Source organism: Aythya ferina (genome assembly GCF_964211825.1).
Source record: "Aythya ferina genome assembly, chromosome: 5".
Classification (NCBI taxonomy): Eukaryota; Metazoa; Chordata; class Aves; order Anseriformes; family Anatidae; genus Aythya; species Aythya ferina.
Genome location: NC_140301.1, coordinates 27,715,807 through 27,743,346, shown reverse-complemented (window position 1 = coordinate 27,743,346; position 27,540 = coordinate 27,715,807). Strand labels below are relative to the sequence as shown.

The 27,540-nt window shown below is 38.8% G+C and overlaps 1 protein-coding gene across 1 annotated transcript in view; it reads right to left on the bottom strand.

The window, feature by feature from the left end:
• The window catches only part of PALS1 (protein associated with LIN7 1, MAGUK p55 family member), a 49,462-nt gene extending 22,494 nt beyond the window's left edge, over positions 1-26,968 (bottom strand). The window contains exons 1-2 of the mRNA XM_084519446.1: positions 26,874-26,968; positions 2,356-2,866 (exon numbers count right to left, since the gene is read on the bottom strand). Coding sequence (XP_084375572.1) covers positions 2,356-2,722 — 367 coding nt within the window. The 5' untranslated portion in view covers positions 2,723-2,866; positions 26,874-26,968. The remainder of the gene's footprint in view (positions 1-2,355; positions 2,867-26,873) is intronic.
• Positions 26,969-27,540: the final 572 nt, after the last annotated feature.

Below are 27,540 nucleotides of genomic sequence, written 5' to 3'. Positions count from 1 at the left end.
TAGAGAACCTAACTTACCTAACTCTGTAACACCCCTTATGCACATAAATGATTTTATTCAATTATTTGTGAATTCTCTACTTCCCTTATGTATGCAAGTACTTGAATTCTCAGACATATATGCACACAGATTTGTTATACACAATCACATAGATCTGTAATAACTCCATATAGGACATAAATAAAAGTAGAATAATGGGTATCTACGGTATAACAGTAATAAGAAAATGCCCCTTCCTAGATACCTCTACATATTCTCCTCTTCAGCCCTTTGCTAGTGCCTTCTATTTCACCCTTTCTTACAGATCTACCAGAGTGCTCTCCTCCCCATCTAATTCCCCTCTTAACTGAATCTTCATCTGTGCTGGATGTAAAAGCCCTGTATCAAATGATGATCCTTGAAGGAACAGCAAATACCCCTGCCCCTCATCAAGATACTTTAAAAAAAATCTTTAAAAAGAAAAGAATCACAAGAAATGGTTGTAATACATAAAATGAAATATTCCCACTAAGCTAGAAATCCCTTCCTAAGTAATTTGTTGAATTGTAAAAACACACACAAAAACGCATGAAAATCTGGCTTTACTCATGCCTAACTCTTTCTAGGTCCCTGTTTATGAATTCTAAATTATAGATTTCTTTTTGTAGTTTTGTTTTTGTTTTAAATGAACACCAGGTAACAAGACTCTATTCTCTAGACATTCCCTATTGAAAGAGTTGTCTAGAAAAAAAGAAGTTCAGTAAATGACTAACATCTGCATTTACTCACAGACAAGTCAGGATTCTTTTGCAGAACGAGTCCATTTTAAATTGCAGACCAATTAGCAATCCACTGTTTGTTTTTTTTTTTTTTTTTCCTAAAGTCTTCTTTTACAAGAAACACTGCTGTCTTTTTTTCCAGTAGACTATGAAATGGCTGGAATGCGATGGAGCACTGTGCAATATACTTATTAATCAAAAGACTGCTAGAGAAAAAATACGCAACTGCAGGGGAGGACCCGTGGTTACTGCTTAACACAGTAGATTAGAAAAAGAGCAAAAGAAAATAGCTGTGCTTATCACTTCAAACAAAAAGTAATGAACAAACTTAGTGATATTAAGTTGGTTTAGTTATATATTACCACCAATACCTTAATTCTTAAGTTCTGTATAGAACTCTTTAGAGTACCCGATGTGCTAGTGCTAGCTCTCTAACGTTCCATATACTACTTGAATTACAGGACTAAGAAAACTGTTTTATCCAAAACGATTTCTAGAAGTTTGTCTATATTTATAAGTAATCTTTGCCAAAAGCATTAAAAATAAGCAGGTACTCCCCTCCAAAAAAAGGTTTTAATTGTAGTTACAAAAGGTTTACTTACTTGAAGCATCAGTTACTCATTTAACTAAGCAGAATAAACAGTAGTGAACAAAATATTTTCTGCATCTAAGAGAATTACACTGCTGTGAGCAAGCCAGTTGAATACTTAAATGCACATGTTCTAGATGTTCAGAAATTTATTTCCACTAGGTCTGCTGTCTAAATCACATCTTGTTTTGATAACAAACATGCCCTTTGAAATTTTAATTAAGTGTCCCATTTTGTCTTTATAAACAATATCTTATTACATATATTTTTTTAAGATGAAAAGATTAAAGGCTTGGCAAAGATATGCCAAATTAGACATTAGCGCTTATGAAACATTTTCAAAACTAAAACCACAGACAACTGAGTGAATGCTGTTATTTAAACCCCTATATTTTGTGCAGATGTTATGGATTAACAAAAAAGCTAAGCTAAAATCCATTTTTTTTAAACATGAATCAATAACAGTAGTTTAACATATTTGTAATTCATTAGCACCTGACAATTTTTATTTGGGGTTCTGTTAACAAAGGTTAGAGATTTGTCAGGTGATGAATCAGGCTCACTTGGACAGCAAATGTGGAAATCTGGAAGGAGTCAGAAGCAGTATAGTTCAGAAATTCAGTAAAATCACACAAAGTACGAAAGGTTTTATTGTAGGAAACAACATGTTTATTCATTGCTTATTCTGGTCTGTCCTTCATCAAACATAAGGAAATTCGGTGGCAGTTGCACAGTTTTCCCCACCTTAAGATGATTGAGACATCCAAGGAACCCATTAGCATTCTAGAGTTTGTTTAAATGCCCCCCAAATGGATCAGTTTTGAAAAGCCCCTTGCTGGAGAACATAACCTGATGGCAAAATGAAGAACAACCTTAAGTCTGAAGGACCCGAAGACTTGAAATCCAAGTAGGAAGAATTAGCTAAACCATGTCTTTTAGTCACCTAGAAGAACATTAATATTCAATTAAATATTTTCTCCATTACCGCATTCATTGCATTTTACCTACCTAGCGTCTTCACAGTATAATGAGGACTCTCCAAAACAATCCCTTCTTCTGTGTCAAATATTGGATTGTCTATTCCAGTTTTAGGAGGAATTTGTGCTAATTTCTTAAGCCTCATAGAAGCAGTGAGGTCCAGTTCTTGTTTCTTTCCCTCTTCTTCCCGCCTGCGCCTCATGTCCTCCTGCTGCTGACGGATTCGCTCAAGCTGAGCGCTCCGCCGCATGGGCATCATCCTGGAGCCCAAGTCCCCCGGGCAATCAACAGCCATTTCTCGGTGCTTCTGAGGTTCCTCAGGAGATGCAAGATCCACATTTTTTGTTTCACTGTCAGAATCTTCTGTGATGTGTCCATTCATATGAGAAGTTGTCATGATTATTCGTAATTATGCCTATTCGCTTCAAAGACAAATGCTATTAGGCCAGTTTTTGTTGTGATGCTGTGTAAAATCCATTATAACTTCAATAATATTTCCCTTCCATCACAAGGCAGTTGAAGAAGCATCCAGGATGAAAATCTAATGGAAGACATTCAAAGGAAGCTAGTGAGTAACTGTATTAATAAAACACCTAAGACAGTTTTTCAAGGCTCCAGACACGAGAACAGTGGAATTTTCCCTCCACATTTATGTAGTGCTTCTTCCCTTGTAAGAACTACAGAACCCTCACAAATCTGATTCATTCATTTTAGTAATTTTCACGTGCTTATATTAGCAAGAGCACTGTTAAAACCAATGCTAAAGTTCCTTATAAATCCATGTCAAAGCATTTTATTTTTGGCATTTAACATACACAATTGCAAATTAGCAATTTCCTAAAGTTCTCAATCAGTTTTAACTTATCCTTTCACTCCTAAACATTCCAACACAATCTATGTCTATGATCCTACAAACACTAAACATGAATAACTTGTCATAGACAACATGCTTACATGAAGTTCAATAAACATGTAAAAATATTTGCGCGTATTGCTCAAAAACTGAGGTATTTTCATGTAAACACAGATTCCCAGGTTTCAGAGAAGACAGGTCTGGCACAGAGTTCTTCCTAAAGATACTATCTAAAAAAGAAGTCTGGAGCTGCACTTACACAATTCCAAGTAGCCATGAAGTCTTAGGATAAGTTCACGTGAGCAGTTATTCTTAATACTTCCTGTAGACATGCACTAAAGTGGAAAGTGTTAAATACAAGAGTAGAAACCTTCACACGTGCAAACACACGTATATTTGACAGTACACAGTAATTTCCACAGGCAAGTAGTGACATTCCACTATACTCCAAATCCAGCCTTCCATCCTGATATGGTTTATCATTCCTGTTGATTCAGGCTAAAGAACCTAAGTCTTAAGGTAAATGCAGTCACTCAGCTCTTAAATACAACACATAGCTGTGTCTTACAGCACATTGCCTTTTTCTTTCTGCTTTCTCTGTCACAAAGACGTGGATATATCAACCTCAACATGTCAAATTAAAAGGTAAAAAAATAAATAGTTGTACAGAGTTACAACTAGCAATTGTGCTTGAGGTTTTAAATTCCTTTTTATCAGGTTTCCTTTGCTATCTATTATTTACTGAGTCAAAAGAAATCATAGAATCATTAAGGTTTGAAAAGACCACCCAGATCATCTGGTCCAAATACCCCCCTACCACCAGTATCGCCCACTAAACCTTGTCCCTAAGCACCATGTCCAACCTTTCCTTAAACATCTCTAGGGACAGTAAGTCCACCACCTCCCTGGGCAACCCTTTCCAATGCCTACCTAAATACTACAAAGCATCTCAAAGTTGTATTACAGAAAAGCACTGGAAGCACCAAGACAAGAAAAAAAAATCAGACCAAATGTTTGTGTCTGGAGGAGGAGAGGAAGGCTGGTTATGTTGTAATTAAGTTGAAAATTAAATAGCAATAGTACAGCTTTGGAGGAGCAGCAACAGACACTCCTACACAAGTTTCTGCCAGCTTGCAATCCTAAGAATGTACAGTTTTCTATTTTCATTAGTAGTATACAGCCACATACAGCAACAGCAAAATTTTCTTCACTTATTTCTTCCCTAATCACTACAACCAGTTATTACTAAAATTTTCAAGTAAATCTGAAAGCATTTCTAGGTAGTGAAAAATCTTTTTTTTGCCTTCCAACGATGCTTAACTGCCCTGCACTGATACGCAAAATAAACAAAAATCAAGCAACCACCAAGAAAAGCCCATCAAAAGCTATACAGTATTGAGGCAAGCACTGCAAGTTCTGCACAGTCAACTAGCGCCTGTAAAACTTTCTCTAAGTACACAATTAAAAAGAACAGCTTTTTGAAAAACGGAGTCATAGTTTGTATTCAGTAAGAGTTATATAAAGCACTGTGCCAAAATGTGATCTCTGAAATTTGGAGAGAGGAAGATAAGAATTTAGTAAAACGACCCTCAGAATGCCCAATTTCCCTTTCAACAAAGGCAATGTCATTGTACACAATTGCCAATTTCCAAAAACAAAGTCTCAGTGGGTAAAACAAAATTGCAAAGAGCAGAGCTGTGTGTGGAAGATAATTCAAATTCTATTTCATGCACACAGTACTAGCTGCAACTTGGCTGAAGACTGAGCCCTTTGAAAGTTACATTCATCTATTTTCAACTCTGACAAGTTGACAAAAAACTTACATTCCTCAGTCCACACACGATGACTAACAGGTGTCAAAACAATATGAGGGAATGAATAATGCCCATTTACTCAGCACCAAGGAAGTCAAAACCTTATCTAAGGATATGCAAGTAGTAAAATGCAACTTTAAAACATATCATCATAACACTTAGAGTGTAAGCTAAGTAACGTCACACTAAAGAAACCTACACATCACAAAATGATGGCCAATACTGGCCAATACTAAAAAACTGATCAAAAATGTTGAAGGTGAGATTAGGTACATTCCCTCCATCAAATTTAAAATCATTAGCTACATAAAGAGTAGGTTTTGAGGTTAAATCAGAGAAAGGGCACAACCAAAACTTATGCATCTGTGTATATATGTACACAGATATTACATAGAATAAGAAATTTAAACCCCTTTTGCATAGCAATGAACACTGAAGACCAGAGAAACAGAAACAATATAAGGTAAACATTAGTACTAGGCAAATACCAATATTGGGCAAACATTACTAATGTTGCTTACATTTTCAGCATAAACTCTATGCAAGATGCCAAGGGCATACAAATTCCTGAAAGAGTAACTGAGACATAAGTGACTTGTAATAACTGCTACTCACTTTCAGTATATAAGATCTGAGTTAAGTCAGTTAAGAAAGAAAGAAGTTAGGGAAAGCTAGAGTTCCACTGCAGTCACACTAACACCCATATTCTGGAAATAGACATCAAATATTAGGAGTTTCAGGAGCACTTGGTAGAAAATAATTTTGATATCCTGGAAAATCGGGTGTCTCTTAAGCAAGCAATAAGCAGTACAGGCCAAGTAATCACACTGAGGTAATACAAAAGATATGAAACCTCACTTGTCAGGCAAGCTAAGATTTAAGATTACCAAAATACCAAACTAACTCCCGCAAGCCCTACCCCCTAAAAATATCTAGTTGGTAAAAGCAGAGGGATGCTGCATGTCTGGAATGCTGGAATAACTTCCTTTAATCAAAGGAATTGTGATAACAGGCGGCCCCCTCCAAATCTAAGTCCACTGTTCTTTCTGCTTTCTGAGGAGTGCTTCACATATCGCAGATCCTCAGCACCAACAACTCTGGAAAAATGCTACCACCCAACTGCAACAAATTAAATAACCACAAGGAAAAAAAAAAAAACTTCAGAATAACTCTGAAGTTTCTCTCTACAGTGGTCCTAAGGAATTTAAAAGGTAAAACATGACACTGGTAAAATGTTCACTTATTCCTCAAATTAAGGCATGGTATAGTTGAGGTTAAAAACAAGACTCAGCTTGAGGCAGACACCAGGAACAGAAAAAAAAATTACTCTAACCATTAAGCACTGCATCAAGTCTTAAGATGAACAATTACAGAAACTTTCAATGCATCATCTCCCAAACATCATCTGTTTCCTCAACGGTATTTCATGATTAAGAGTCTTGTAACTCAATTACATAAAGGAAAACAGCACAAATCATTTTGTAAAGCATAAAATTACCTGACGAGCATTAAAAATTGGAGTTTGTAGTAGAAAATACTTTGCAGAGCTCATATGAAGCTTAACAGTATCTGAAACACCTGATACAAACTTAAGCAGCTTGATGTGTTTCAAAAGCGAGTAAAAGTTGCAAACCCTAGGAAAGCTCGATACTGTTTTTCTTAATTTTCAAAAATTCTGTGATATGAAAAAAAACTCTTACACTAATTTTGCAATATATTCAAGACTGACTTCTGCTATGATTATTTTCTTAAGTCTACATTTTACGTCATTTCCTCTAAATATATGTTATACCGTAGTCTTGGTATTAGAAGAAAACGTTTCCTTCAATATCCAGCTGACTCTTACTTCTAATCATTTCAGTCCTGGGTTCATTAGAAAACCCGTCAAGCAGAGTAACTCAGCTCAATGTGTGTATTTCAAAGGGCTACCAGACATGCCGAAAGGTTTTAACATTCCATGCTCACTTCAATGTGCAAGGTATGTGGATCAACAGCAAAAAGGGCTAAGCCCTCAAAAGGAAAGCAATTTTGATTGTTACTGCTTAGTTACATTTGTACAAGAGGAATCAGACTGTCAGCTCACAACACGAAAGCGCAAAGAAAATGGTGAAATTGAAGTTTCAGATGCTTAGATTCAGTTTTATAAGCAGCATATACAAGTTGCTTGCCATATAAACAAGTGGAATCATGCACACATTACTGTAGTATTTTGGTATCTCATGCAAGATTTGTAATTATTACCATTAATCAAAGAAGCCCTCTCCAGTGCCAAACGCCCACAAGAGCGGCTGGTCAGCGGCACAGGGCCGTGATGTTTGCCCCCCGGGCCAGGGCTCTCCACAGCAGCAGCTGCAGCTCCTCATGCACACCACCAGCTCGGCATTCCTCTGCCATTCTCCGGAGCAGGACTGCTCGTTCCCATGGCGAGCTTTGTCTGCTCCCACCCAGCTCCTGCGAAGCGCTGCAGGACTCGCATCCTCCGTGAGCCGTGCGGTGCCGCTCCGCACTGCGCTCGGCCTCTGCTCCTGCCATTATGAGGCGGGGGCAGCTGCTCGCCCAGCTCTGCCTGGAATCGAGAGGATTACTCAAATCCAGGGGTGAAAAAGCACTTTTTGTGAGTCGTGTCAAGCTTGGTCAGCAGATGGCTAAAACCTCTCAGCACACAGCAGTACCGACACCAGTAAAACCTCTGAAGTACAGCACTTCAGCTGCCTGTGCTGTTCCTGTCGGCCATCAGAAAATGCTCACAGCCTTAGCGACTCAGGTGAGTGAAATCAAGTGAAGACAGATCAAGATGCACCACACAGATTAATTTTAATAATATATTTTAGCTCTGTTAGATCTGAAGAAATCAGAGCCCCTCAGAATAAGCATGATCTAAATTTTAAGAAATCAAACAGGCCAATTTTCATAAAAGAAACACTACAGAATTCATATGAATTATTAAGGTATGAAGTGAAGATACGAAGAGGGAGAACACAAATCTTATTTAAATTCATACTGATGTCTCAGTGAAAAACACATGATGCATGCTCTATTAGCAACAATCGTCCTCGATTAGAATCTCAATAGCGAGACACTTTAGTCTGTTAGAAGTGATAGCACAGGTCAAGCAAAACCACCACACAAAAGGCTTTAGTCTTAACAAATTGGACTTTCTACTGTGGTATAAATGCTTTGGTCTCAGTTACAAAAAATTAAAGTCCTTCCAAAGTTGACCGAAATAAAAAACAATCGTTGATAACACTAACCAACACCTTACTTGTTGCATGATTCCCTTTGATTGAAATATACACTAGCATTTGCAATGCACATAAGCATTGTTTAATTTCTGCTTTTTAGACCAAATGAAAAATAGACACTTGGAGGAATAATGTTTCAGTTGGGATGTACACTAATACAGATGTATTAGGGGAGGGCATGACAGCAGAAAGAAATCGGAGTAGGCTTCAGGAATCTTATTTCCAGAATTCACTAGACACGGACCTCTGTCACGGTCATTTAAAGATACTTTTAAATTCAGAAATATCCTATTTGACCTTTGCTTATGTTTTGCTATCCTGTGTCATTGATAAAGCTCTTACATAATTTAACACTTTTTGCTCACTTACCAGCAGCTACACTTAGTGCTTACAAGACCTAAACAGTCCTTCAGCTGAAGAGTACAGCAGAGGGCAGTCTCTGCGCCAATGAACAAATATGAAAAAAGAAACCCAGTGTATCAAAAAGTAGCCCTCAGAAACAATCCAAGTTGCAGCTTATTAAATAGTCTGATATCCACTTACCCCCAAAACAGTACATAGATTTACTACTCCAGCATCCTGCTACAGCTTAGATTAATAAGCTACAACTATGCACATATTTGAATACTCTAATCAAGTCTTTTACACCATCTGTCTACCCCACTCTGCAATGAACATTTATTTTATATAAGGATGAAAGTGGACAACACTCATGTCTATGGGCTGCAATGAAAAGAAGATAAACAGTGAAAGAAAAATGATTTATCTTACATGAGCATTCACTCCAAATGTTTAGGAACCTAAAAGCATAACAAATGAAGGGTGAAGAAATTCCTAGAATTCCAAGGGATGTTAACAGATCTCACAGGACAGCCAGAAGCATGATAACAAGACAGTCATTTCTTATCACCTATTCACAGACATTTAAGACTTCAGACTTCATTGTCTTAAAAGTAAACATGCCTGTACTTGTCTTAAACTGCGGTTAAATTCTCTGTGAATCAAAAATTCTGCTGCTATTTTTATTCTCTAAAAAGATTCGACACACATACACCTCCCCATCCCCTTTAAATTGTACCTTTTTTGGCTCAGTTTCACGTCCTGGTCTCCCTTTAATCCCCATGTTTTTTAAGCATTTTATTTTTAATGTCAATGCTCGTTACTGCTTCACTATGTAAAACAGCATTCATAGTAAATGCTCATGAGTACTAATATGCAAATGATACTTTCACTTCAGAGATGAAATGGAACCCAACCTATACTAATTCCAAATTAAATTCAAGACAATGTTCCATGATTTTACTTCTCATCCAACATATAAATTAATACAAAATGGCATTATTTTAATTATCCACAGCAAGCTGCTCTAAAGCTATTACTTACCATACTCTAGAGAAGGAAAAAATTATTCCTTATGTTTTATTATTCTAACACCTGGTGAATCTGACAAACATGTTTAGAAACATCATATAGAGAAAAGGGAAGAAAGACATTCCTCACAGGTTTTCATCCCCAAATTCTGAAATGTTAGCTAATTCAAGTCTTCAAAATGGCTAGATATAGGGACCAAGGCTGTCTTTCAACTTCATGTTATCAAGCTTTGCAAGATCTCCCCACATCATGCAAAGACATGTGCTAGCCTTCCTCCTTGAGCTCTCTTCATCACCCACCCTCACCCCCAATATTGGGTGAATGGGTGAGAGCAAAGTGATTTCTTTTTTTTTTTCCTGTTGAATTACTGTCCTTAATGTTTTAACCTGGTTAGCTCCATCACTATGTTATTTGTAGTTATCAGGGGCTGGGAATAAAGATCTTCTGACATTTTTTTTCTGTCCACAAAAATGAGTTGAAACTTCTAAATATTGAAATTCTGAAGTACAGAAGACACAAAAACTACAGTTGATGATCTTTGCACTTTATAGACCTCACAGCTACTTATTCACCACACCCTTAGAACATACCAGATCTCATTTGAGCTCTTCTCTAGTTATTTATAGGAAAAGTCATATAAGCTATTTTAGACGCTCAGCTCTCTGATGGCACAAGTCTTTAATTCCCAAATTCATCTGGGATTATGGTGACAGTTACACTGAGCAAGTCTCAAACAATTTGCTGCATGAATTTCGGAAGTTTTCTTCTGAAGGATTTTCACTTTATGACCACAGTCCCCTAAGGTCTTCTCTAATTAACATCATCTGTACTTGCTTTTCCTGGAGGACACTGTAAGCATAACAGCCGCGCAGTGGATGTCAGTTTTACTATGACAAAATTTCAGTATTATTATTATGCTGAGATGAACAGTTAGACAAAAAGCCCTTGCAGAAAAGAAAAAGAAACCATGCCCTAACAGGATAAATGCCTTGGGTAGCTATGGCAAATATATCCCCAAAGAAATACGTGGTCACAATTGCAGTTTGCACATAGGGATTACATTCATGTGAATTTGTATCCATGAAATCTGCTGGAATGTTTCTCCCTCCTGAGAAGACAAGTAGCAAAGTCACAACTCAGAATTTTACAGATGGAAACAACCATTCAGAAGTTGCAAAGTCTTGTTGTTTCTTTGCCCTATGTCAGTCATGTTACTGAACATTTACAGACTAATTCATGTAATTTCTTTAAAGAAATTACAGAAAATGTTTGTGCACAGCTTTAACTCCCCGACTGCTAGCACAGAACAAACCTGTGTTTTCAAGCATGCCCTAATTTTGGATCTCTCCAAACACAGATCTCATAGTTAATGAATTTATGACAAGTACCATGAAAAGAAAAACTGACTGTCAGCATGGCTCCTTGGCCTGTTAAGCTGAGTTTGCTGCTGCCAAAGACTGCTGTCTCATAATACTTTCTCTTGATTGCTTCCTTACCCTCACCTCTTTTGGGTTGTACAGCCAATGTCCTTTGAGAGCTTTGAAGCTTGTCAAACTCCTCTGCAAGTCACCTTAGTTCACCAATACTGAAGAACGTTACCAGGTATTTTTTTCTGTTTAGTTTTTGGTTGAAGTGTCATGCTGAAACTGCTCACGGCGATCTGAAAGGGGACAGCAAAGTGGCAAGAACAAGCGGCTGACACCAGGGAGGTGAGGATAGGGACCAGCACAAACGCCTGCCTCTGGCACCAGGGAGCCAAGTCTAATGAACCTCATCCCACAGACTCATGTGCTGTGAATTCATCCACATCCCCCCCAGATCTCATCAACAGATGATTTTGAAAGTATTTTTCATTCTAGTAAAGAAATAAAAATACAAAAAACACCCCCAGAAGACCACACACCTCCCAACCATTGGCATTTCTTTCTGATGTAAAAGGTATGGTGAAAGAATCTGTTAGTCTCTCTTAAATGGCATAACCTGAGACAAATTTCCAAACACAGTGGGTGTAAAGGACTGAAAAGAACGTATTTATCTTCAAGCATGTTTACTCCCAAACAAAAATGGTAAATTGAACACCCATGTCTTGAAAGGATTGTTACAGAAGGTCTTACTGAAAAGTGATTATCTCTGTACATTCATAGGTCATAAGGAAGACTCATAGAAAAACACTTTACAAAAAGTGTGAGCTTTCACTACAAGGTGTGAAAACGAGATCCTTTGTAAATAACCTACATTGCTAGACTTCATAATAAAAATGCACAAGAAAACTACACAAAGGCTATAAAAACATAATTACATAACAATTGAGGACTTCTATACCTTATAAAAACATTTTTTCTCTCTCCTGCTAAATGTAAGTGGACTCTTGGGCCTAATTTTAGCAATCAATTACACTAATTAAGATAAAACCCTGATGGGAACACACACGCTTCTGCAAATTGAACACACAAACATAATAAGCACCGAGGCTGCAGAGCTCTGTCACAATTCAACTTTCTTGCTAAACTAAAAAAAAAAAAATCAGTTTCTGAAAACTTATTAAAGTATACTTTATTAAACATTAGAAAAATGAAGAAGTCACAGGAATGCAAGACTTCCTTCTGTGTGAAGAGAGGCAAACTTATTTCACATGCATAAGTACAATAATCCTTCCTAGAAAGCCATGTCATGCTTGATCTCTTGAACTAGGGTATTAAACTTCACTATACAAGTCAGGGGAAAACACTACTACCTTGTGCTTCTAACAAAAAATTCTCAATCATCTTGGCAATTTGCACAGAATGGCTGAGTTTGGAAGGGACCTCTGGAGGTCAGCTGGTTCAATCCCCTGCTCAAGCTGGGACAACCAGAGCAGGTTGCCAAGGACCATGTCCAGGTGGCTTTTGAAGATCTCCAAGTAGGGTAACTCAACAACCTCCGGGCAACTTGTGCCAGTGCTCCATCACCCACACAGTACAGAAGTGCTTCCTGATGTTCAGACAAACTCCTCTGTTCCAGTTTGTGCCCATGGACTCTTTTCCTGTCACTGAACACCACTGAAGAGAGCCTGGCTCAGTCTTCTTTGCATCCTTCTCTCAGCTATTTATTGATAAGAATTGATAAGAACCCCCTTGAACCTCCTCTTTGTCAGGCTAAATGGTCCCAGCTCTCTCAGCCTTTCCTCACAGACTAGGTGCTCTTTTCCTTCATCATCTTGGTGGGCTCTGTTGGACTCCATCCAGTACATCCATGTGCACCAGTAAAGTGGATAAACAGTGAGATATGTTAATCTATACTTTACGCTTGCTTATATTAACTAGCACACACCTATTCATTCAAAAAGAAAAGTACAGAGTTTGCCCAATCATTAGAACTTTGACACATTTTACTGTCTGACAACTAAAACTAGCTCCATAAACTTTTATTATATGCTGATACCCACTTCAAGAACGATCACCCAGCAAAGCAAATTTTAACAGCATGAGAAGATGGAAATCAAAATTCACGAACAGTCAGTCTTCAAAGTTTTCTGAACAAGTTCAATATTCACTAACTTGCCCCACCTTACTTTTCATGAACGTTTTTTTTTACTGTTATAACACCTAAAACAAATTTCTCAACATAGGAGTAGAAAACTAGTAAGGTATTTGAACACCACCTCTACCTGAAGTAAATGTGCATAAAAACTAAGTTAAGTCAAAATTTAGTGGATGCAAGATAATAAATTTTTTTCCATAACAGATAAAGTTTTCCTTTCAGTGTGGATGTCAGATATCAGCAATTCAGACGTTTCATAATGGGAAAACAGAAGAGAAGAGGAACCGCTTCAGCTAATACAGCATATCCTTGCATTTTGCCCCTCAATGAAGTAAATCGTATGGGTATTATACAAAAGGGCACTGAACAATAAGAATGCATTCAAAGAAATTATTGAGCAATGCTTACAAGAATCATTCACACACCTAAACCCTTAAATACTTAAAGATTAAGTCTGTACAGGCTCTACATACCAGTGATGCAAGCATGGTTATATGCGTTACACCAATGTAGCTAATAAATCTCTTAAAATAAACAAAAAACCATACATTCTATTGCTCCAATATTTTGAACTCAGCCATCAGATACTTCTGAATCAGAGAGTAAGAACTCAGTGTCCCAAAATAATCCTTGCTGACAACCATAAAACTGTCATCTATAGCCACTTCAGGCAGCAGTAACTTCACTAATTGCTATTTAGTTTTAGTTTCATAGTATTGATTCCTTTGGAAGTTTGAGCTTCATAAGAACATGCTGATGCCATCCAACTGAATATAAAGTGCTATTTATTTAAATCAATACCTTAGAGCCAATTTTCCCGTAGCTAAGCTTATCTAAGAATGTAAGCTGCATTTTTGGCAGTTCTGCTTTGGGTTAAAGAATAAAGCCTTCAGTAAATTAGCCTTTAACAGGTTTTAAAGTTTTAGTTTTATAATAATCCTTTGAATAAAAAAACTCCACAACACTCAAGGCATTTGTGATGATCTGGTATGCTGCCCTCTCATGCAGAGACCACATAGATGGATGATTTCCACTAATGGCAAAGAAAAATCAGTAATCTAACACCAGTCTCATGTCCTCACTGCATTAATGACACTCGTGACACTGAAGCGTTCAGGAAAACAGTGTTACAATTACGAAGCTACCCCATACAAAATAATTTACTAAAATATTCTGCAAATACTGGCATTCCTAATTATGTCTGGAACAATGATGCAGACAGGACAACTTGAAAAACTGTCAGCACATTTGCCCCAAACCCTGGCATTCTTGCCCTGTTGCAAAATTATGTGTCAAGACTTCACTTGTTGTTTCCACAGACCACTGCTAGAAGTTACAGTATGAATGCTGGCTGGGATGGATCTTGTTTTTCTATGAGAAAATCCAAAGACGTGAAAATCCAGGGGAGGAAAAAGGGAAGAGTCTAGAACTGCGTGATATGGAGAGAAGCTCCCAACTGGAGAAACTTGAGTAGTTTTTCATTGAAGCAATAATCACAAGAATAACAAAGCTCACTTATCTGAAATTTCCTGCCTGTATTAAAGCAGAATGCCCTGTCAATGAACAAGGCTAAGATGACAAAATTGAGACGGCAAGATCACTAAGTGGTTGCACGGCTCAGTGCCAATATCATCATATCTATATGCCCCTCAGGAAGCTGCTGCTATCATTACATAGTTTTTCAGATCAAAGAGGTCAGCCAAATGGTGACAGTAAATAATAAAAGCTGTGATCCACTGGTAGAGATAAATTCTGTATCCTCTGTATGACAGGGATAGAGAAAGAAAAGAGTATGGTCTCTATTCAGGTGAAAGAAATGATAAAAATTAAACTGAAAATATAAGTAGAAATTGAAAACACCCTAGTTTTATATATCTGCCTTGTAAGCAACAACAAAAAGCAGCCAAATTTGCAGATGAAACTTCTAATGTCACTGTGAAGTGCCACAGCTGTAAGAACAGCACGCCGTTCTACTCAGGTCTCATTGCAATTGCAGCTGCCCTAAGAAACAGCCTGGTTAGCAGAAGAGATTTCAGTTGAGAAAACTCATCCAGATCCTAGCCATGAAATTGTGGAATTAAGACTAGGATTAGAAATTTAGTGTCCCACTTACACATGGGAGCTTTTGTGCTCTGACAAATATGAGAGTCTCAAAATATATTAGAATGCATGCCACTAATGTCATCTGACACAAATAATGCTACTGTTTCAGCAGTATTTTCTTGATGTCTATTTTAAATTAGTGTTATTAGTGTTATTTTTATAGTTTTTATTTGTAGTTTTATTAGTGTAATTATATTTATAATTTATATTTATAATTAGTGGTATTTTTCCAGGTGTAATAGGTGACATTATGAGGAAAATACTAGATCCTTTCTATTAAAAAGGAGATTAGACTACTCTCTACTAGGATAAATCAGCAAACTCAATTTATAGAAGATGGGAAGTTTCAGCTTTCTTTATGCAAACAAAACAAGGCACAACTTCACCTGGAACAGTTTTTGCTCATTCTCTTTAGAAGAGCCAAAAGCATCTGAAGACCAGCACTGTGAATTAGTCAGTGCACAGCAAGGTGCTTGAGCAGGGGGTTGGACCAGATGACCTCCAGAGGCCCCTTCCAACCTCAGCCAGTCTGTGATTGTGTGATTCTGTTTGCACATGAAACAAAGTAAGGAAGTACACAAAAGGTATGTACAGATAAGGAACAGCCTGCAGAAATTAAACCATGCACTTTTAATTTAAAGAACAACGGGCTATTCAAGAAGAGTTAGAACAAAAAATGGGACATGACTTCAAGATTTTACACAGAGCACAATGTATAAAAGGATCCAAATATTTGCAAAAAATGGAGAATAGATTTAGAATAGATCTAAATACAAGGAAATAATTTTAGTCAACTGTTGCAGGAAGAACAGCCGAAGTCACGGCACACACCAATATGGTCAGATCATGCTCTCTTTATTACCCAAACAGCCTGATTTTTATAACAATCTAGCAGGGGCGTACAGCGTCTCACACAAGACTGGTCGAAAGCAATCAAACAACTGCAAGAAAACAACCCCCTTGTGGTAGCAGTCACGTAGATCTTGTCCTTGAAGAAATGCCAGCTGCTTGCAACAATATTTTTAATTCCTCAATTGAACATCAAGGCAATTCCTCGTAGTCATCCTGGTAGCTTGGTTTGCTGAGCTGTGGCAAGTCATGGCCTCCTTGCTGTTTCAAAAATTCCTCCACAGTCAACCCATCACACAGCTACAGTACCTAAATGCAACTGTTATGGAGATGCTGCTGACTCTCTTCATTTCCCAGCTCAAGAAGAAGTGTCAGGACCTCAGATTATCTCAACAATTTTTTTCAACTAATAAATAAAAAGAATCCCCAGAGAAATGGGCAAGTGTAATCAAGAGGTCTGACACGACTGCAAGTCAATTAACAAAAGTTTTCTAACATAGCTTTCAAAGTACCACCTCAGTATAATGGCTGCAACAAAGTACATTGTAAATCTGCAATAAAAGCATTGTACAGTCAACATTACCAATAAGTAGGAATGGATGGGGATACTTTGCATAATGGCAAAGCCTGCAGATACGATATTAGAGGACAGGGCAGAGGCAAAAAATAAAAATGCAAGTGACATTGAAGTGCCTGGCTTCAGCACTACCGGCAGCGACCTGAAAATAATAAACCATGCTGAACTTCTCTCTGTTCTGTGCCAACCAGGCTCTCCATGTTCTTGATGACTTCTTACCTCAGACACCTGCGTTTTAATCACAAGTAAAGAGAAATACAAGGACTCTTGCAACAGGATGCTCTCTCCAACTCCAGCACATACCAGATGGTTCTGCAGGGCCCTGTCAAGGTTGCAGGCTATTGTCCAGACACCTACCTTAAATTCTTCTACTCACTAGCATACACAGCTGTTGTTCCTGTAGATACCATACTGTCTAACTGTGAAGCCATCTAATATGGTCTTTCAGGCAAAGTTGGGTAGACTAAAAACACTACTAATGCAGAATTTTGTCTGGGAATTGAATCGTCACCTTTAAAGCCAATAAAATACATTTTGGAAATGCAAGTCTTTGCGCTTTAAAGTTCAGCTGAACTTAGAAATCAAAAGAGTATTGGAGATATGATGCAGCATTCATTTTCTAGTCAGCCCGACAGGTTAGCCCAGCAGGTACTCCAAACTGTGCTGACACCTTACTTGAAAGAAGCTCCTCTGACGACTGTTCTCATGCCTCACAGAGGTTCTCCTTGAGCTGCTCTGCACATTATTTTCTTCTCCACCACCCCTCCGAGCACTTGTTATGTGCATTCTGTGCAATGACGGAAAAAAAAGCAAGGTTCCAAGATTATGCTTTCTAATTTTACACTGAGAAGTTCTTGCCCTAAGGAAGCATTTGATTACTAAGATTTTTTCATCAGAAGAAAAACCCCACAACTTAAAAAAAAAAACAAACAAAAAAACAACTGCAGATACTTTCTTGAACAATCCCATAACATCACAGTGACTCTAGCATTTTACTTGGAACCTGAGCATATAAAACATCAGCCACTCTTTCAAACGGTGTCAGAAAAATACCAGCCTCCTGAACAAAAGCTGCAACACTGTTCACATGCCAATTACTCAGAGCAATCAACTGGCAAGTCTGGTCACTGGGTTTAACCTTTAGTGCCAACTCAACCATGTTAGTCGGGCAAATTGCAGCAAGTATATCTGATTTTCTCTGAGTTTTGACAGAGCTTCTAAATTTTATCATTGCTTCTTACCATCAGCAAATTAAGAGACAACAAATTATTGGATATAGATTACCTGTTCTCCATAGTTTTCCTTTGTCACTTGAAATTGAATTGCTATGATGCAATTTAGGTCAAGTCATACCTTACATCCGTTTGAAAATAATCCAAGGCAGCAGCCATTAGTGATTCTTAGTGGAAACAGGCAAATCACCCAGGAACCCCAATGCCTAAAATAATGCCTTCAAGTTTTCCAAGTCATGCCTATGGTCTTTGCTTTTAAAGCTGCAGAAATTTGCAACTTTTGGGATCAAATCAACCATTTAGTCCTTCTGACATATCCGTTCAATAGGGACATTCTGTTAAATAAAATGGCTTCATTCCACTTGATTTGAAGAAAGCGTTTGGGAGAAATTGTATTCCTCTGGTTCCCAGAGACTGCAAATCCTCTCAGCAATGCAAGCAGAGTGAAGTTTTGCTCCACTACCACAAAGCCTACAACACCTGCAGTAGCAACATTTTTTTTTTTTTTTTTTTTTTTCCCTCCAGAGAGAGCATAATAAATCAAAACTAGGAATGTTCAGGTATCTCACAGCTTGGGATACAGATGGTCAGATTTCATTTACTACTTTCAGAAGTTTTGAGCTTGAACCAGGAGATTCACATTCACTTTTCCAACTGATCAATCAGTTGTAATATACTTACTTATTTGGGATGTATTTTCAACCTGAAAGCAGCTGATATTTTACATTAGAAGAGAAAAACATTTACTCAGATTTCTCTAGAGAGTAGCACTGAATATAATCAGCATTCATAACCTTTCTGTTCTTGATTCTACATCTATAAAATTCTACATCATTAAAAAGATATAATCATTTCCAGTCAACATTCAAGAGCTTAAAAGCATGCTGAGTTTCAGAAGAAAACATCTAACAATTTAAGTACTGAAATCAGAATCTATTAGGTGAGGTCAATCAGTGAGATTTATGAATAGCTTGTAATCATTTTAACTCAACTCTAATCATTTTAAGTATGCACTCACATTCTTTGAAGACCAGTTCTGGAATTTTGAATACAAATAAAGGGTATTTATTAGTAAACTAAACTTTAACCAACTGAACACGTGAACATGTTTCTGCATCCTTCTTGTTCCTCTAAACTTTAAGCACCCATTCAAATAGCAACCATACATAATATTTCAGAGCCTTACTTTCAGTTGTAAGTTTGTGTTTTTTTTAAACTGATGTCTCTATTTTGCTTTTGGTTCTGCATACACAGGGTTTGTATATAGCTAACTAATGCAATACAATTCTGGATGATGCTACACTATGTACAAAGCCAGTACAAATTTTACCTGCTGAATAAAATTTTTCAGAAATATAAAACTGTAAGAATACAGTAATATAATGATATATTAATCCTTAATACCTGTAAGAGTAACAGCAGTAAAATTCTTGATTTTTTATTGTTTTCTCAGAGTACAGGTTTGAAGTTAGAGGTGGAACTTGATGCAAAGAAATAATAAAATAAGGCAAAGTATTATTTTTCCTTGCATTATTTTTTTTTCAAATAAAAAATAAAATAATGCTGCATAATAGGCTGAGCTGAAGGAACAGCAAGCTTAAAGATGTTGATAGACAAGCTCTAGCAAATCTTGTTGTAGCAGATTAAGTTACTATCCTCAGCTGTAGACTCTGCTCCCGTCAGAAGTCACTGATCCCAAAAGCAGAACTGGCAGAAAGGAATGTGTGATGACACCTCAGCTACATCAGTACTAAGACTGGCATCTTTGACCGGGTCCTCTTCCTCAGACATTACACTATGAGCTTCAACAACTGAGGCGGCATGCACTTTTGCCATTTCTGCAAGAGACGAAATACAGCAGACGAGCTGAATGAACATGAAAAGGTAAAAGAGGAAAAAAGACAAACCATCAAACCTGGCAAGATTTCCCAGAGCTATAGCTGTAAGCTAAATTGCTTGTAAAGTAACTAGAATCAGATGTGCCACTTGTCACAAAGTCATTCAAGAAAATAAATACCAAAAAGTGAGGAAAAGTATCATATGAACTGTTAAGCAATTAGTTATTAAGTTGAACGGACACTGATTAGTCGTATTGTGTACTTTAAAGGCTGAATATTGAACTTCAAATTAGCTTTAAGAAATGAAGAACTGAAGTCTTGCATGGAATTTTAATTATCACTTTAAGTCCTACCTACAGAAGTTATAAACAGCTCCAACACACACAATACCAAAAGAACAGTGTTAAATAACCTTCTAAGATTTGACAAGTGTGCACTTAAGTGGGAACAAAAAATAGTCTACATTTACTACTCAGTCACTTAGGTATGCAGCTGCATTCATTAAATATTTGTATAGAAAAGACTTCAAAAATATTGACAGAAGGAGAACTGTATGAAGTTCTCACCAACAGAAATCTAAAAGTGGCCATGGGGAAGAAGTATACAAAAGCCGGTTTGCAACTCAAGTTAAAAAACCGTACACCAGGGTAAAGACATCAAGATTTCTGCACAGCTGCAATATTATGTTTTCTGTCATCTTTATGCCTTTCCTGATACATTTAGCATTTTGTTGGCTGGCTGTCACTCACACTACACAAAGAATAGCAAATAGACGCTATCGTTAAAGAAACCTTTCTCGCCAGTTCTACAGAAACTAGGAGTCCCGATTTTATTACTCTTCACAGACAGCATCCCACCACACACTTGCTAAAAATTATTTCTTGAGCTCCTGACACTGACCTACCCTGCTCCCCATACTACTAGATACTAGTCATTATGTCCCATTAAAAAGCAATAATCTTGTTTAACTTTGTTCTTGCAATTTTCCACAGAAAGAGAAGGGGTGACATTGAATGTATCAAAGCTGTAGAGGCAGGTAAGAGAATACAAGCATCAGAAGATCTAAATAACATAGACAGCACTGCAGAATGAAATGCTAAATATAGCTATGGTTTTACAGGCCAATCCAACCTTAAGACGCAAGGCAACAAGTCAATGGGAAAGAGAAAGCAAAAGGTCATAAGACTTATCAGAGCGTAGGAATGCTGTGATTCAACAGAGAACCCTTTGTTTCCTTGTCAATATTGTCTGTCTTGCCTATTTAGACTCAGCTCTCAGAAAGACTCATGTTTGAAGGTCTGCAGATTTACAGAGCGCAAGAAAATTAAAACCGGAAAAGCTGTCAAAAACAGCAGCGGCAAAAATACAATGCCACAAGAAATCGGAAAGAGCTAAGGAAAAGCAATATATCAGGAGCATTCAGTATGGATTAAGTGACTACCCCCTAACAGCAATAGAGTTACTACTCTAAACAAGACATTGATATCGAAGTAGAAAGTATAAACTCCAGATTTCTTCATAAGCAATAAGCCAAAATAACTTAACTGCCACTTCAGAACATCACATAACCAGATGCAGAATTTGCTTTTTCAGCCAAGGAAGAGCTCTCAGTTGCACTTCATTTTGACCTCTCCTTACTTGAAAATTGGCAAAAACTTAAAGAAAGTAGTAACCTACAAAATATGTTGAAACAACCAGCCTTGAATAGCTTTCACCTATTCTGTTATCTTAAACCCACCCTCAGGATATTTTCGTTTGGGAGGAAGGATAAATGCCATTTACTTGTTGCATTCCTAACTTTATTTGGGATACACTTTCAGCCCTTAATCTTTTCATCTTGCTTGATAGGCCAAAGATGAAAGAAGAAATTTAAGAAAGCTAAAAGGTAAAAAGTGTCTATCAAACTCTCTAGAAACCTCAGATTGCCACTTCCCTCCTCTTTCCACTGAAGTCAAGTAATCGGCCTCTTCAGCATCCTAGTTAGTAGACATCATAACAGCTTGAAGCAATCTGCTTTGTCAGGAAGCGATTGATGACAAAGCCCTGAGAGATGATCTCAGCACACACAACGTTCTACAAACCCACAAGAATCAAGGTGATAGTTCAGGAGAAAAAGCCCACTCACCTGGTAAGGACTTTGTTTCAAACAGATTTTTATTGCTGTTTATAGCTCTTAAAAAAATCACAATATGAAACAAACTATTCCACTGGTCAAAACCCAAACACTACGGGGCTCACAAGTCATTTACCCAGCCCAACAAACAAGACAATGCCAAGCTGATCAGCTTTTACCTCATTTACTCTAAGAGACTGGGTTAATTCCTCCCTGTAAGTAATTAGGTTACTAATATAGAACACATCTTGACTACTGGAAAAAATGAAATGGTACAGGCTTGCATTATGTTACATTATCCTGCAACAACAATCACCACCTTTAAAGACACATATCTGGTTCCATTTCCACTCACTTCCCCACATTTGCAAGTTTCTAACAGTATTCAAACAGAATGTAAATGCCATTGCAGAGTGCCACTAAGCAGTTCCATCACTGCTTGATCCCACAGGCTGCAGAAAGCACATGATGTCCACTAATACTGTATTCTCCCACTAACACAGGCCTAAGTTTGTCTGCTGACATCATATACCTTCTCAGGCATTGGGGTAGAAAGATTTGCTCTCTGAAAACAAAGATATACATGTGTTCTCCTAGCTAATGTAAGGACTTGCAGCTCTAACATTTTTTTCTTACAAAAGGAGCTTTAATTTTCTTAGCCAAGGTGCACTGCATTAATCCATGCTTAGTCTATCTCCAGCTGCATTAACAGACAAATCAGGGCCAATTTGATTGAAGATGGTAACACCATGGGTGACCACAAGTTCTCCATCAGGATCTGACATCAAGGTCAAGCCTTAGCTTTAACTGCAGAGGTTTCACATTCTACAGAAAAAGTTGTCATACCTGCTGTATTGAAAAATTTAGCAACCAAATACCGCAACTGCCATGAAGAAAAAGATGCTTCCCTCCCTAGATTTCTCCCCTGCCTCACCAAAGACCAGCTCCTAAATAGCTGACAAATAGAGAAGCAGTTACCAAGGCATACCACCTTCATTATCCTTGACTGTGAAGATCATCCCAGTTCAAATACTTGTTTTTTTCACTTGAATAGCTGGATGAGAGCTGACTTGACTGATCTCTCTGCCACTCAGAGACCAATATTTAGCTATCGGGAAACAGACAGGTGAAGGGAAACATCAAGGGAAGCCCTTTTTCTTAATGGTGTTTTTACCAAGGCATCATTCCAGGTACATTTTACCTGCCTTTCAGCCTTGAACATGACAAACTTTACACTTTGTTACTCCTTCCTATACACCTCATTAAGTGCAAATCACTCATATGCCAACATACTGCTAAGAATAGCTCATACATGTATCACTGGCAGTATTTATGATATACTATTGAAATGAGAAGTGACTCTTAGGCAGTGGTATACACTGCCCCACCCTTTGATCACATGCATTTGTAATCAGAACTCCACAACTAATCAACTCAACACTACTAGTGCTAAATGAATACTTCTTTTCCAGCCTCTCCTTTCTGACTGAATACACCATTACATTCGGAAACAGAATAGGAATGCATACATTGGCCTCCCAACAGCCATTGCCAGGTCAAAGAGCAGTTGCTGAGGCTGTACTGGCACTTCCTGATTATGGAGGTTTTTAGGTTTGGCACATTAACACTTCAGAGAGCATGAAGATACCACTGAACAACTCGACACTATGAAAATCAGGCAATTCACGCTGACTTTTTATGCAACAGTTGATGCAAATACACAGCTACACATTGTAGATGCTAACATGCGCTCTGACTGTACAATATTTGAGTACCCTTAATAACTTTTGTAAAGGACCCCATACTTCTATCACTTTTAACATATCCTTATCGGATATCAGCTCTGGTTCTGAACTATTTTATCTCCCCAAAACTTTTGAGAATCTCTGAATCACCTCTTATGGCCAAATGATCCAGTATGACCTCTCCACAGCTTCCCCAGATGAATCCTCCAGTGGAAGCCAAGGATAAAATTTTTAGTTTATCTTATTTTTCTGGAAAAAAATAACTTTTTTTTTCCCCCAGAATTTCCATCAAATACCTCTCTTCTTTAGAATTCTGAGAGAGTTCATCTTCTATGCCGATAAAGCATAGCAAATCCAGAATACTAAAGTGTGTGATTATCAACCACAAGCTGCACTGTCACACGTGCCAATTGTCAGGCCTCTTCTCTAATCCTAGAGAAGAAATTCAAAATATGAAAGAATTGAGTGAACTAAAATCAAGTACTAAAACTGGTAGCATAAAATCACATTAACTATTCCCTACTCAGCATTTTTCTTAAGCCAATTATGGCCTACCAGAACAGAATCATGATGCAATAGGCAAATCAATTCGGAAAACACGAGGCATAGAGCTGATCTTTATGTAACAGATAGTAATTACGCATATGTTGAAATAATTACATTTTTTTATCTATTTATTTAGCACTTTATAAGAACATAGAAACTGATCCACGAGATAATCTAAATGCCATGCTTCCTACAACACTTAGCCCACAAATAAGCCACCCAGCTCCCCTCTGCAACAGAAAGGGCACACTGGAGATGCTGTTTGAATGTCAGACTCAACATTGGGACGAACTGCCAAAGTCAGCCACGAATACTCCTAAAGAGAAAGCTTAGAAGCAATTCCCCAGAATTTAACGTCATGATAGGAAATACACCTCTTCATTGTTCATCACCAGGTCTGCAAAGCAGAAGACTTGGGTTCAAGGCATCAGTCTGTACCCAATCATGCTTCCTGCCAGCCCCTCCCTGGGCTCGCTCCCTTCCCAACTATCACTGCCTGGGATTGAAACCGGCTGGCACCCGGCAGCATCTCGCAGCCCAGCGGCCTGGCAGTCAGGGCATTCCCTTGGGAACTAACAGATGTGGGTTTTAAGATCCCTCATACAGCACAGGTATTTGAACATAAATCTCAACATACTCACAATGCACTAAAACCTATCACCCATCTGTTACAAAAGGCAATATCACAGCCTTTTTCTGGGAAAAAAAAGCATGCAAGATCAGGCCTGTCTTTTTGTGTTTCCTGCTACAGAGCATAGAGGCATTCCTTGTACAGTTCTGCATTACTAACAGTATCTTTTTGCTTTCTAATTAAACTGATGCAAACTTTTAGAGTCACAGCATTTTTTACTTCCCACACAGCTATGCATTAGCGGGCAATTAGACACCCCTGCAGCTTGAAACAACTCTTTACCAATAGATACACACAGTTTATCACTTGTGTTTAAGGAAAATCAAAACTATTTTTCACATATCCTGATGTATAAACTACTTATCTAGTTAATTTTCCTCTTTTTGCTTGGAGCTTTCCTTCACATTTTACAGTGAGCTACACTTAAAACATTTTATCATATAGCTAAGTTGGGAGTGCAGGAAGGAGGATGCATACATAAAATACTTCTTCTGTCACAAACGCTGAAGAAAAGCAAGTTCTGAACCAGGTAATTACATTAGAAGAAACATTTTGCCAGCGTATCCAATTTTATACCAGAAAACTCACTAGGAAACAGTTTACGCTATCACAGATGTACCAGCAAGCCTTTTCAAATATATAAATGCCTCTCTAACCATTAATAAAAGGAAAACAATAGAACAGTATTTAATTAATATTTACAAGAAGTCTTGAGGCTTTCTGATGAATGACCAAAGCAGTAATTACTGTTCCAAATACCGTAACATCAGGCCTTCCTGCAACACTACCCATAGCATCGAGTACTTAAAAAGAATAGAATATAAGCCAGTTGCCAGACCATTTAAGAACTTGACACATATGAACACCGATCCTGTTATTTACAAAGTAACAGACTGAGCTTAGCCTTCAGAATTTCTACAGCCTAATATTGTGAAAGAATGCAGATAATCAAGACGGCAAACTAGAAAAAAAAAAGTGAGTACCTGAAACTGGTAGTTACAACTATCAGTATTTGATGATAAGACTCGGTCTTTGACAAAACATCCCAACAAAATTTACATCTAAGAATGCCGTAAGATTTTTAGAAGACTGCCACTTCAACCTGTGCCAAGAGATTTTAATTAAAAAGCACCATATGAAGTGTTATGAAAATGTAATTATTTACATGAAAACTGTACAGATCCACATGAACCTCAGCCTACATTAGAGCCTTCTGAGTCCATAACCCTCGGTAGGGATGCCAAGCTCCAGCTGCGTTTTTAGTGCTTGTACCTCGCATTGTTGTGGTAATGAAAGACACCCGACACCCCTCAATGGCCCCAGGAACTCCTACAAATTCCTGAGGAAACTAAATCAGGCTCGTGAAGAAATATTTCTATTTACATTACAAAGTCAGTTCAGATCTCTTGAAAGAAATGTTAACAACATCTAAGTAAAGCTCTCATCTTTACCATCACCATAATCTATCCAGCAAAAATGCCAGTCCGTAGCTATTCCGTACCTTGAGCACTGGAAGGATGTAAGGTCTGCAAGCATTACTTTGAGAGGAGTTACGTGACCACGTATTAACTCTGAGCTCTGTGCTGCTGTATTAACAGCAATGGCAATTGACTGTACCATTCGAGAAAGCTGTTTCCCAAAGCGCTGCAAATTAAGCACTGGATGCCTTGTTAAACCACGTACCACACCAGCCATTAGCTAACCTTTTAAGGCATAAAATACAGAGGGTGCTTGGATCACAGTTACATTTTTTTTAGTAACAACTCTAAGATGACCGCAAGAGAAATCAAGAAGATGCAGTGTTCGTGAAAACTCCGCGGGCAGATTAAGAAGGAAAGCTCGCAGGCTCGGATGGCCGCGTAGCCAGAGCCAACGGAGGAGCTGCTCTTTCTGAGGGCGCAGGCAAAGCCCCGCAGTCCCGCCGCTCCCGGGGCAGGCTCCCCTCGCCCCGCGGCTCGCAGCACCCCCCAGCCGCTCCCACCGCCACCGCGGGGCCTCCCCTCGCCCGGCCCGGCCCGGCAGGACGGGGACAACCGGGCAGCCCGGCACGGGCCGCCGCGGGGCACCCGTGCGGGCAGGACCCGGCCGCGGGCCGCGCTCCGCCGCCGCGCTCACCGTGCGTGCTGCAGCCGCCGCCGCCCCGCTCCCTGCCGAGTCGCCCGGCCGCGGCCGCGGCCCCCTCAGCGCCGCGCAGCCGCCGCCGAAGCCCGGCCCGGCCCCGCCCGCTCCCAGCGCAGGCGCGGGGCGGCCCCCGCAGGGATGGCGGGGACGGGGCCGGGCCGCCCTCAGGCGCGCGCCCCCTGCTGGCCGCGCGAGGCGGGGCCGCTCCCAACGGTCGCTTGCAACGGTCGCCCCCAACGGTCGCTGCCAACGGCCGCTGTGGGGTGGGCGTCGTGTCGTGGCGTGTCGCCCGCCTGCCCTCGTGGCAGCCGCTGTCGTGACAGGAATGTGGCGTGTAAGCGCACCTAGCCTGCTGTCTGCAGCGTGAGCGCTGACAGGTGGAAGAACTGTGGGGTGTTTGGTAGCAGCGGGTGGCAGAGTACATGGAAATGAAACCCGAGGGGACCTGGGGGCAGTGCCTCACAAGCACCAAGGGCAATTCCTTTCACTTGCCTGTGACAATGGTGGAAGTTCAGACGAACTATTTTTATTTTTATTTTATTTTGTTTTTATTTTTTGACAGTGAACTTCTTTGGCAAAAGATCTGAGAACCAGAAAAGACTTTCTCAAAATACGATAGCTGCACAGAAGATACGATAACTGCAAAAAATACGTAGGTTCA